This window comes from Heptranchias perlo, chromosome 31, assembly GCF_035084215.1.
Source record: "Heptranchias perlo isolate sHepPer1 chromosome 31, sHepPer1.hap1, whole genome shotgun sequence".
NCBI lineage: Eukaryota > Metazoa > Chordata > Chondrichthyes > Hexanchiformes > Hexanchidae > Heptranchias > Heptranchias perlo.
The window spans coordinates 33,308,625-33,321,094 of NC_090355.1; the positions used below are offsets into that span (position 1 = coordinate 33,308,625).

The window sequence follows — 12,470 nt, forward strand, 5'->3', positions numbered from 1 at the left end:
CAAATGAATTTCAATATGGATAAGTGTGATGTACTACATTTTAGTAGGAAGAATAAGGAGGCCACATACTGCTAGGATAATAAGAGTCTAAATGGAGTAGAGGAACAGTGGGATCTGAGGGTACAGATACACAAATCACAAACTTGCGACACAGGTTAATAAGGCCATAAAAAAAAAAGCAAAGCACTGGGGTTCATTTCTAGAGGGATAGAATTAAAAAGCAGATAAGTTAGGTTAAACTTGTTTGGAACCTTGGTTAGACCGCACTTGGAGTACCGTGTATAGCTCTGGTCTCCATATTATAAAAAGGATATAGAGGCACTGGAGAAGGTGCAAAAAAGATTTACTAGGATGATACCAGAACTGAGAGGTTATACCTGTCAGGAAAGATTGAGCAGGCTGGGGCTCTTTTCTCTAGAAAACAGAAGACTGAGGGCTGACCCGATAGAGGTCTTTAAGATTATGGAAGGGTTTGATAGGGTAGATGTAGCGAAGATGTTTCCACTTGCGGGGCAGACCAGAACTAGAGGTCATAAATATGAGATAGTCACTAATAAATCCAATAGGGAATTCAGGAGAAACTTATTTACCCAGAGCGTGGTTAGAACATGGAACTCACTACCACAAGGAGTAGTTGAGGCGACTGGCAAAAAGATGCATTTAAGGTGAAGTAGATAAACACGAGGGAGAAAGAAATAGAGGATATGCTGATAGGGTTAGATGAAGTAGGGAGGGAGGAGGCTCGTGTGGAGCACAAAAACCTGCATGGACCCATTGGGCCGAATGGCCTGTTTCTATGCTGTACATTCTATGTAATCACTTGGGTTTCTTGAAGTATTAATAGCTATAGAAAAATGTTACACAAATAGATTTACTGGTGTTTTAAATATTGACAAACTAACAGTTCCCAGAAATCCCAGATAACCCAAGGGTTGCTTGATAGTTTCCAGACATAAACTTTTCACCCATTTTCAGTAAAACTCCCAAGTAACTGATATATTTGTTCATTCTACGTTGATTTAGTAGAATGATTGCATTCAGTAATAAAATGTATTAACATTTATTATAAGAGAACAACTGCATATGGAACTTTCAGAAAGGTTGAGGGGAATGGTATTTAATACAAGTCATGAAAAGTTACACAATTTTTTTTTAAAGGTACACTGATCATATTTAAATACTACAAATGAATTTTCATGTTTGTTCCCAAAGGTTAGTGTTAGATTAGATACATCGGAAATCTGATGCAGCGTCACCTCCAGTATATAGTACTCACATTGTTAGCTAATGCATCCTGCAGTTTGGTGATCGATTTGGAAACAGGACTTGGCACTGAATTCTGCGGCAAATTGAAATCAGAATCCTAAAACAGCAACCAACAACTCTTCTCAGTTTAACAAAACACAACACAAACCCCACAGCTACCAACAGCCACAGATTAACAACACCTATTAGGAGCCTTGAACATTGCATCGTGAACACATTGGGCAAATTATCATTCACACAGACACCCAGGACTAAACAATAACCTAGCTCATGTTAATACAGTACAAACTAAACTGGCCTATAATGGAGTGTGTGCAAAACAAGCCGTTTCTTTTCAATGTTGCTGTAATGTAATCTTCCAAATCAGTACTTGCAGCAAAGTTAAGACTACAGCAATGCAGATCAACAAAATTACATTTTGCTCATCGATCACGGGCCAAATTGGTTCATTATGTGATAATTACAACAGTGACAACACTTCACTTGCTGTAAAGCGCATTGGGACATCCTGAGGTCATGAAAAGAGCTACATCAATGCAAGTCTTTCTTTTATCATGACTGTAAATGCAAGCAGATCCTAATGTGATGGGGAAATGGACCAATGTTTGGAAAATGGCATTTAACTTGGATAAATGTAGTGGGCAGCACCAACACCACGTACATTTACACCCTACAGGGTTCAGAACTGAAAGTCTGTTGAAAAAGAGACCTTGGTGTTGTAATACACAATTCTCGAGATTCACATCCAATGCCGTGAAACAACAGCCAAAGCAAACAGGGTATTAGGTTGCATTGCCAGGATGTTTCAATATAAAATAAAATACACCATTTTGTATAACAGTTTGGTTAGGCCTCACTTACAATACTGGGTCCAGTTTTGCTCCCCTCACATGGTGGGTGAAATAGAGGCTTTGGAAAAGGTCCAGAGGAGGGCCATGAGAATGATACCCATTTTAAAACACCTTAGTTATCCAGATAGGTTTAAAAAGCTGAGTCTATTTACTTTAGAGTTGTGTAGACTTTAAGGCGATCTGATAGAGATATTTAAAACAATGAAGGGACTGTGTTCAGACTATTCCAATTAGACAGATTACAGAGGTCCAGGGATCACGGGTACAAGTTATGCAAGGGCAGAACCAGGTTAGATGTCAGAAGGTTATTCTCTTCCCAGGGGACAGTAGACCTATGGAACAAGATGCCGGCTCGTTCGGTGAGTGCTGATTTGCTGAACGCTTTCAAAATAGAGCTGGACCTGTTCCTGGCTGGGGATCACGGCTAAGGTTTAATACTAAGTAATGGAAATCATGGTCAACGTCGTTGCTTGGGTGAGTTTGTAATCGCCCACGGTAGGGGTGGGGGTGTGTGTCGGAGAGGAATTTTCCATTTTTTCCCCCTTAAATTGGCTGTGTGTTATTCATCTGATTTTGTGCCTCTCCCAGGAGATGAAATGGCTGCTGGTGGGTTGGGGGTGTTGTGAATCACGTTGCTTAAGGCATCACAACTGTGTGGGGCTGGCTCAATGGACCAGCTAGTTTTTTCTTGCCCATTATTTTTGTATGTTTGTGTGAATGCACAGCTGTAATGCACTTTTGAAAGACAAGTAATACAGTAATACACAGGTTCTCTCGATTTCTCTCCCCCCCCCCCCCCCCCCCGCTCAAATTTGTAATGAACATCCATTGCTAAATAAGCATGAGCTCATTACATTAATGATAATATTACTAAACAATGAGCAGTCACTTAATGCAAGTTATAAAAATCACACAAGAATTACACAATTAATGTAATTCACAGAATATTGACAATATTATAAGTTATTATATACTGTATAGTTTCAGTCTTCTTGTGGGTTTGGTGAAAGTTACCTTCGGGCTCACTCCAAACTCTATTGGCGGAACTGGAATGACAGAATCTACATGCAAATCCAGCCCTGTTTTTGTGCTTGGTCTGTCAGCTGGATTTGTAGAAGTGATGCTCCCATCGCTGCGCTCTGCTCCCTCTGGTTCCAGGCACTCCTTTGCCTTCTTGTTTTTCAGGGATCGTTCATTTCCTATTGGTCCAGGCTTGTGGTCCTTGTTCTGTCCAGCAGTTGGCTCGGAAACCTTTTCACAAAAAACAATAAAAAAAAACAGTTTCTCCCATGGACAAAGCTGTATTGATCCTTAAACAGCATGGAGATTAAATCTATACAGCAACGTAAACCTCAGAATAACCAAACCTGCTTTCCCTAAGAAAGCAAATTGGAATTGAAATGGAACAATATAAAAATGGACTAGAAAAAAAGCATTTCCATTTATAAAACATCTCATTACCTGTCTCAGGGTGCACCAAAGTGGTTCACATCCAGTAAATACATCCATGGCCTTACAGAGGCACATTAAATTACACATAGTGGCATATTAGCAGCAAAATAATACACTGCATGTTACATGGTATAATATTCCAGTGTACCCCCAACTTACCCTGAGAAATACTACAGAAGATCCATTAGTTTCTGAGAATATTTCCATTGATAAAAGGAATCAAGTCAGTTCCCCAAAAAAGAAATGAAAAAAACATTTGGATCAAGACAGTTTTCCCACCCCCTGCTATTTTAGGGGCTCCCATATTGTGATTCCCCAACTTGCCTCAAAGCCCCCTGTTCCCTGCTGCCAAATTTCTTCATGAGCCCTCAGTGGGCTTCCTTCCCCCATCTTGAGCCTCTCCTCTCAACATCCTAGGCCTTGAGTTTTTCCCTCTTCTGTTATGGTGTAGACCTCCTTTCACAATTTTTTGGTGCCACTGTGTGCGTTTGATCTTTCTGTGCTGCATGCTTTGGTCTTTGGGACGGCCCAAATGTGCAGTTAGCCTCTCAGTGACAGGGCAGCCATTTCTGATTGCTCTCAGATAGCCTCTGTGCACCACCCAACTGACAGCCCATATTCCACAGGCCAACAGAAACACGACAAGAGTTAGTCTAGCATTAAGCAATAGTTTGAAGTACTGCGTTACCTTGTTCTCTGGTCTTGCTGGCTTTTGCCGTTGTTCCTTGGGTTCTTCTGTTTTCCCATTCGATTTATCTACTGATGTGTCTGTGCCGGCTCCATTGATTTCAGTCATTACTCCTCCCTCTGGCTTGAGTGCACCATAAGGCGAGCTCCGCTGAGATGAAGTTGCAGATGAACCTTGGGAATCAGCACTCAGTTCTACTCCACTGTCAGGCTGACTTGCCTTGAAACTCTACAAGAAAAAGTAGTAGAATGGTCAGGGTGTCTCAGCATACACCAAGAACTAATGATGCATCTTATATACAAAATATAATTATACTCAAAAAAGGTTTTATATTAACACACACTAATATATTTGCCATGCTGTCTTTCTTCAAAAAGGTAGAAGTGGGGAGGGGAGGTAAGATATGGTTTTGAGCCATGGACTGCACACAATTAACATCCTGGGGGTCACCATCGACCAGAAACTTAACTGGACCAGCCATATAAATACTGTGGTTACAAGAGCAGGTCGGAGGCTGGGTATTCTGCAGCGAGTGACTCACCTCCTGACTCCCCAAAGCCTTTACACCATCTACAAGGCATAAGTCAGGAGTGTGATGGAATACTCTCCACTTACCTGGATGAGTGCAGCTCCAACAATACTCAAGAAGCTCGACACCATCCAGGACAAAGCAGCCCGCTTGATTGGCACCCCATCCACCACCCCAAACATTTACTCCCTTCACCACCGGCGCACAGTGGCTGCAGTGTGTACTATCCACAGGATGCACTGCAGCAACTCACCAAAGCTTCTTCAACAGCACCTCTCAAACCCGCGACCTCTACCACCTAGAAGGACAAGAGCAGCAGGCACATGGGAACAACACCACCTGCACGTTCCCCTCCAAGTCACACACCATCCCGACTTGGAAATATATCACCGTTCCTGGGTCAAAATCCTGGAACTCCCTTCCTAACAGCACCGTGGGAGAACCTTCACCACTCGGACTGCAGCAGTTCAAGAAGGCGGCTCACCACCACCTTCTCAAGGGCAATTAGGGATGGGCAATAAATGCCGGCCTCGCCAGCGACGCCCACATCCCATGAACGAATAAAAAAAAATAATGTTGCTCTGAATCACCTGATGGAGGTACACACTCTGCGACAAGGCAAGGTTTACAACATCTGACAGTCTGTATGAGAACCAGTAAAACTTTTCAAAACGGAATCCAGTGCTCTACACAGAGCTACTGAGTAGCCTACAATATTGCTATCAATTTCTTATTTTTTCCCCAGGGTGTTTACAATACAGCTGGTAAAGCTGCATTTATGTCTAAGCCAGACTGGGTAGGGGTGGCTGGTTTCCTTCCTCAAGGGAGATTAGCAAACCAATTGAGTTTTTACAGCCACCGGGCACTTTCATGGTGAGTTTTCCAGTGTCAACGCACAAATAACCAGATTTAATGTGTTCAATTTGCCATGGTAAGATTTGAACACTCAACCTCCGGGTTGCTAGATCATACCAACACACTGCATGCCCTGGTATTAAATCCATGCAAAAGCCTCCTGGATCATCATAAACAATGCTTTGTAAAATACAGTGTTCTTTAACATTTCAAATGGCTTTTTTATAATCTGATTATAGAGGTTTGGCAATTTATGAACGTACCTCAGTGCATGTAGATTCAGGCCCTGTGAATGAATTCAAAGGTTTAACCCAAGTGTCACCGCAGGCAGGCTGAACAGGAAGAGCTGTGAAAAGGAACAACCCAGCATTTTCAGAATGATCCTACTTGATACGGTTATGCAGAATAAATCACAAGGTCGGTGTGGCAAACTTATGTAACCTGAACAGTAGTAATGGATCAATTTAACTTTATTAATGTAATTACTTATTTATAGATTAAATGTTTTTAAATATGCAAACAAATTGAACACTCAATCTTTACTGACGATTGATATCTGAACTGCCAGTTGCCCTCAAATTTTCTTTAACCGATAGCAAAGTTTTGCTCATGGGGTAATATTTGTGAATTGCTGCACAAGTGGTCAATCATACTTTGTGTGTATTTTACATAAAGCAACAAACAGCAATCTCACACATGGCCTCCTTTTCTCATAAATATAGCAAGATTGGCGTATGTTGCTGGAAGCATGTACATTATCAAGCCCATTGTTCTCTCGGGGGGGGGGGGGGGGGGCTGAATGGCCTACTCCTGTTCCTATGTTCTTTACTTGGTGTATCAGTGCATCTTTCTCCTCATATCCTTTCGAGTGCAGTGATGGAAGAGTCAGAAGAATCTATTGGAGCATCATTTATACCAACATAATGAAGTTAGGTTTTAAATCCATCTATAAAAATCTACATAATATGATGTAAAACTAAGTTTCTCCAGACTCTCCCACTTCTATAAGATGCTCGGATGAAATACTTTACAGTTCCCTTATTAATTGGGGGAAGCATGCTTTATAACTTGGTATTGTGGCTTCCAAAGAGTTGTAAAGGAGCAATATATTAAATTTCCTTTTCAATCCTATAAAATCCAGCACATCAACTAGTAGTACTTCAACCAGACTGAATCACTAACACTCAGTAGGTCAGACAGCATCTGTGGAGAGAGAAACAGAGTTAACGTTTCAGGTCAATGACCTTTCACCAAAATTGGAAAAAGTTAGAGGTCATTGACCTGAAACTCTGTTACTCTCTCCACAGATGCTGCCTGTCCTGCTGAGTGTTTCCCAGCATTTTCTTTTTATATTTCAGATTTCCAGCAACCGCAGTATTTTGCTTTTGTTTCTGTAACAAGCTGATAGCAATAAATGTGGATTGGTTGGAAGTTTGCTGCCAGCTGGATTTTGCATAGACTCGACATCGGTATGCATCTTACCTGCACTGGAGTTCTCCCAGATCTCCGTTCCTAGGCTGCTGGAAGTGGCCTGCCCCTTGGAGAAGGAGCTTTCCTCTGTCGGCTCAGTGACTGTGTTGGAAAGCTGCTGCTTTTTAACAAATCGAGGAGGGATTTTAGATGAAGATGTCCAGCTCTTTTCATTTCGATTTTTCCCAGGTGCCTGCTTAGAAAAAAAAACAGCCGTCCGTGAATGTGGGAAATTTTATCTCCGCATAAAAGAAGTATTAAGCAATCCCACGTTCCCTCTATCTTGCTGCAAAAACCTTTTTAGAAATAAATTGGAGAAACATGTTCTATCTCAAGGAGAAAAAATATTGCACTTCCTGCTGCCTCCCACAAAGTGTTTTTTAAAAAAAATAATGTCCATTCCGGATGACTGCTGCCCGGATCCTAACATGCACCAAGTCCCGTTCACCCATCACCCACTGTGCTCACTGACCTACATTGGCTCCCGGTCCAGCAACACCTCAAATTTAAAATTCTCACCCTTGTGTTCAAATCCATCCGTGGCCTCGCCGCTCCTTATCTCTGTAACCTCCTCCAGCCTACAAACCTCAGAGATCTCTCCGTTCCTCCAATTCTGGCCTGGTGCGCATCCCCGACTCCTTTCGCTCCACCATTGGCGGCCGTGCCTTCAGCTGCCTAGGTGTCAAACGTCTGGAATTCCCTCCCTAAACGGTTGCATATAGCGGCACCGCTATTCCCGGCCAGGACGGAGATGATTGGGTAATTCCCTGGTCAATCACGCCTGGAGACCGCACTGCTTAAGTGACTGGGATTGATTTTATGCACAGAAGTTCTGTTGGTTGCAGTTCGTAAAGACTCTTTATAAATAGACCTTGTTTGCTTTGCTGTTTGCTGTAAAATTCACTGTTCGGCTGCAAGTCCTGCCGGCCCCAAGTCTCGCTCTGCCTCCAACTCACTGGCTGACACAGTGGTTGTCAATAGACACTCCATCCCATAACCGCTCAATCTTTCTCTCTTCCTTTAAGACGCTCCCTAAAACCCACCTCTCTGACCAAGCTTTTGGTCACCTGTCCCAATAGCTCCTTATGTGGCTCGGTGTCAAATTTTGTCTGATAACACTCCTTGAAGCGCATTGGGACGTTTTACAACATTAAAGGTGCTATATAAATGTAAGTTGTTGTTGTATCAATTTATGCCCACTGAATTAAAGGGGAAAAATTTAGAATTCTTACAAAAACATTGCTGCAACAATGATTATCATGTCATGTGCCGCTCAAATATAATGATGTGGAGATGCCGGTGATGGACTGGGGTGGACAAATGTAAGGAATCTTACAACACCAGGTTATAGTCCAACAGTTTTATTTGAAAATCACAAGCTTTCGGAGCTTACCTCCTTCGTTCACCTGACGAAGGACGTAAGCTCCGAAAGCTTGTGATTTTCAAATAAAACTGTTGGACTATAGCCTGGTGTTGTAAGATTCCTTACAAATTACTCAAATATAAAATTCATGTCTAGTAGCCTTCACAGTTAGCAACACCACACGAGTCGACAGAGGACCGCTTAGCTTTCAATTGCTAAATATGGCACTGATGCGAGCCCATGTACCTGTAATGTCTGCTCTTTCTTCCTGCGCTCTTCCTCAAGCAAGCGACGGTGTTTTTTCGAGATTACCTCAGTGAAGCCATCGTTCACGGTTGACACGGACTGCTGCTCCTCCACAGCTACAGCTGGGTGATCATCAATAATGACAACACCTTAAAGAGAAAAATTTCATAAGAAAATACAGGATCTACCGGTGCGTTCTGATTACTGCTCAGGTGACAGTAAACACTGCACCTTCCTCACGATGAGCAACAGTACCTGGGCTTCCTCTGCTGTATATATAAATGCAAATCCTTCTTTCTTTTACTCATGCTACAGTCAGAGCATGAGAGTCCCACCAGAACCAGTGACTAACAATGCATTTTAAAATGAAGTTATATTTAAAACTCATGGTGGATCAATAATCAGCATTGAACGAGAGCCAACCATGCAGATGCCCTTAAGTCTGCACTAAAACCTAAAGTACAATTTAAGTCTGTATTTTTAGTTCTAAGTTTAATGTTAATCACCTTTGAATATAAATTTATCTGTACTTACTTGCATAATTGTTTAAATCAAATTGGGCCAAAGCATCGGTCTTCTCTTTCGCTTTTTTCACGCCAGGTTTTACATCCTTTTCCTTCTTTTTATTTGATGCGTCCTTCATTGCGTTTTGAACAGCCGCTGGGTCATGGGGAACGACTCGATCTACACAGTACACCGTGTTGACATTCCCTCCATTCACTGCTATCTGATCGCACAGCTGTTCTTCTACATACCTGTTTGAGAAATGGAAAGGTCAGTGGAGTCTCTGTTGCTCCAGCAATTCAGCACTGAAATGTCCATTCAGCAAGCGTCAATTTCGCACCCTAATGTCAACTTTCAATTCAAACTGGGTTATCGCACCTCCTCAAGGGCCGGCTGCCAGTACGATGTTCCATCTCGCGGTGGTAGAGGAACAAAAATAAAGCTAGTAGAAGCATTTCTCTATCGCAGAACCACAGTTCTATTGGTCAACTGTTTATAACATAGACAGGAGCAGTGAATGAGGCCAAATTTCAAAGCCTCCTACCCTTCTGAGTGAGGATGAAAGCAGTGAAGAACCATCACGGTAAAGTAGATTATGCTTTAGAGGAAAAAAAAACAGAAATTTGCAATTTCACAGTAACCTTTACCTTCTTCAAGCATATATGAGTTATAGAATCTTAGATGTGCTAAGCCACTGCAGTCATCTCAGCTGGGGATTGTTGCACTTTGCATCGGATTGAAGTGGTTGAAGAGGGATATTAAGCAAATTATCTTAAGTATTTTTAAAAGTATGTTATTATGGTCTCAAACTGTGCCACTCTTCTGCATCTTTATACGGTGGCTCAGTTTTCAAGCTTCTTAGAGGGGACTGTCGAGGAGGATGAACTGAAAATAGTCTTTGTTATTACTTAATATTCATAGCCACTTGGGCTAGCTACCACGAAGCAGTCTTGAAGAGGAGAGAGGAGAGAACTGACAACATTAAAGGCTAAACACTTAATCTCAGCCTATCAAATATCCAAATGATTTACCTTTTGTTTCTTGATGGTGGGCCAGTTGTCTTTTCATTCCTTGAACCAGTCCCATTAGTCTTTGGAGCTTTTCCTCCATAGCCTGGGTTTGTCCTGCGGTTTTGCCTATCAATTGGCCGCTGGCTGGAGAAACTGCGTTTAGCTAACTCTTTCCTCTGCCCGAGACCGCTGTCTGCCACATCTACTTCAGGTGGGAGGCTGTTCTGGCACACTCTGTTCTCTCGGTCTCGCCTCTCTGTAAAGTCGCTGCTTTCCGAAGCTGTCTCCCACTCCTCGTTAGCTTGGTCGGAGGAATTTTGATTAGATAGATCCGGCGACTTATTGCCAGCTACAAGGGATGCCATTTCCTGATCATCGGTCCTTGTGGTCATACTAGTTAAACCGTGGGCTGCAGGAATGGGCATATCACTGTTCACCTCGGTGGCTGCGTCTCTTTCTTGTTTGAGACGCCTGAATCGTGGAGGTTTGTCCTGTCGCGGAGGTCGTCTTCTCCTTGTGGGCATATCCATCGATCGCTCCCTTTTCGATGGTTGGTCTTCTATGTCTGAGATTCCAGAAAATGAGATTTTGTCTACGACTCCGTTTTCCTCTCCAGTATTCTCCAGTGACACTTCCAGAGCAGTGTTAAGCACTTTCATAGATTCCTTTAGAGGCTGCCTTTTGGACAACGATATGGATGTTGAAGCATCGCCATTTAGTTGATAGGTACCGTTTACCTTGAACATACCCCCTCTGTTTTGTCTGGAGGGCATTCCTCGAGGAACAAAGTTGCGTCCTCGTCCTGGGTTGCTCAAACGAGGAGGTAATGACCTCTCAAACACTTTTAGGGGCCCTCTTTCATCTTCCATTTCACCAACAGTTGGCCCATCAGATGGTATCCTCTTGGATCTCTTCACAGAGTCTTTGAACATATTCTTCCCCTCTCTGTCAGAATATGCTGCATCACTGGTGCCTTCACTGCCAGTTCCAGATCCCCTCTGTCTCCGTCGCTTTGGTATATCTTCATATTCAGACCCCTCACTGCGTGTCTCGCTGGCATTTCGACGCCTGGAGGAGCTCTTTTGACTGTCTTCTAAAGGACTACTGTAATCCTTCGGATTTTGCCGAGTTCCTCTGCTCAAGTTGTTGTAAGAACCTCTGATCTCTCCAACTCTGCCATAGAAATCTCCTCGGCCTCTGCCCCTTCCTCGCCCTTGGCCTCTACTACTGAAGTTATTATGTTGATCACCATCTTCAATCCAGGTTCTTCTCTGCGGTGGAGGAAAATCAATGCTGTCTTTATTCATGGGTCTTACCTCCCATGCTTTGTTCTCCTTTCTTTGTGGTTTCTCTATTTCCCAGTCAAATTTAGTTGGAGGCACTGGTAGAACGGTCAATTCTTTGTGTCGAACGTTCAAGGATGAAATGGAAGTTTGTGATGATGGAGTCGTGCCTCCATTGGTTTTCATCACCTTACTCTCAGTTTTGATCTGTTCTGCCTTAGTGTGACTGTTTTTCTGAAGAGATTCCAATTTTACTTTTTCTGTCTCTTCACCCTTCTCAGTCTTAAGGTCTTTAAGCACCGGTTTCTTAATTGGGCCAGATCTTCTACCTGTCATTTTTCCTGCAGTCTCACGGCGATCAACATGGCTTCCTTTCAGTGGCTCCCACTGGGGTGCGGATTTAGACTCCCTCTTTGGCAGAATATCAGTCTGCCATATTTCGGCCCTAAAACCTTTCTCCTCTCTCGTGTCTTCGTGCTCATTAACCTTGGGGCTTGGGGGCTCTTTCTGGTGTACGTAATCCCAGGTATGAGACACTAGCTCCTCAACATTTTCAGCTGGCTTCGAGGTCTCAGTGCTGTCCCTCGAAAGGGACCCATTCAGCCCGACCTGCTCACTTTCAGATGTGAAGAGTTCTTTATGAAGTAACTGAGGATTTGTTTGATGCTGGAAGAGAACATCCCGTCCTAGCACTGCCGACACATTTGAAGCCACATCAGGCCTTCGGTCTTTTATTAGCTCAGTCTGCGGTTCCAGACGAGCCATGTTGAGCATTTTGTCTACTGGTGCAACCCTATACTCATCAATCTGCTCCTCAAATGGATCTCTCTGTATCTTCATGGTTTGCTGGGAATTGGGATCAGCCCTTACAGCTGGAGTGGGAAGTCTTTCATTCCTGCAATAAAGAAAATTTGTTGGGGCATTAAGGAAATATTGAATGGATCACAAAAAAA

At 42.9% G+C, this 12,470-nt stretch overlaps 1 protein-coding gene across 4 annotated transcripts in view; it reads right to left on the reverse strand.

Moving 5' to 3' along the window:
- prrc2b (proline-rich coiled-coil 2B) overlaps window positions 1-12,470 on the reverse strand; it is a 72,895-nt gene that overhangs the window by 22,823 nt on the left and 37,602 nt on the right. For 2 of the 4 annotated variants that reach the window (XM_067969922.1, XM_067969921.1), the window contains exons 16-23: window positions 10,256-12,412; window positions 9,255-9,475; window positions 8,721-8,869; window positions 7,124-7,307; window positions 5,905-5,987; window positions 4,258-4,485; window positions 3,132-3,368; window positions 1,277-1,363 (exon numbers count right to left, since the gene is read on the reverse strand). In XM_067969922.1, the coding sequence (XP_067826023.1) occupies window positions 1,277-1,363; window positions 3,132-3,368; window positions 4,258-4,485; window positions 5,905-5,987; window positions 7,124-7,307; window positions 8,721-8,869; window positions 9,255-9,475; window positions 10,256-12,412 (3,346 nt within the window). The remainder of the gene's footprint in view (window positions 1-1,276; window positions 1,364-3,131; window positions 3,369-4,257; window positions 4,486-5,904; window positions 5,988-7,123; window positions 7,308-8,720; window positions 8,870-9,254; window positions 9,476-10,255; window positions 12,413-12,470) is intronic. The other 2 variants (XM_067969923.1, XM_067969924.1) reach the window with 2 other exon arrangements.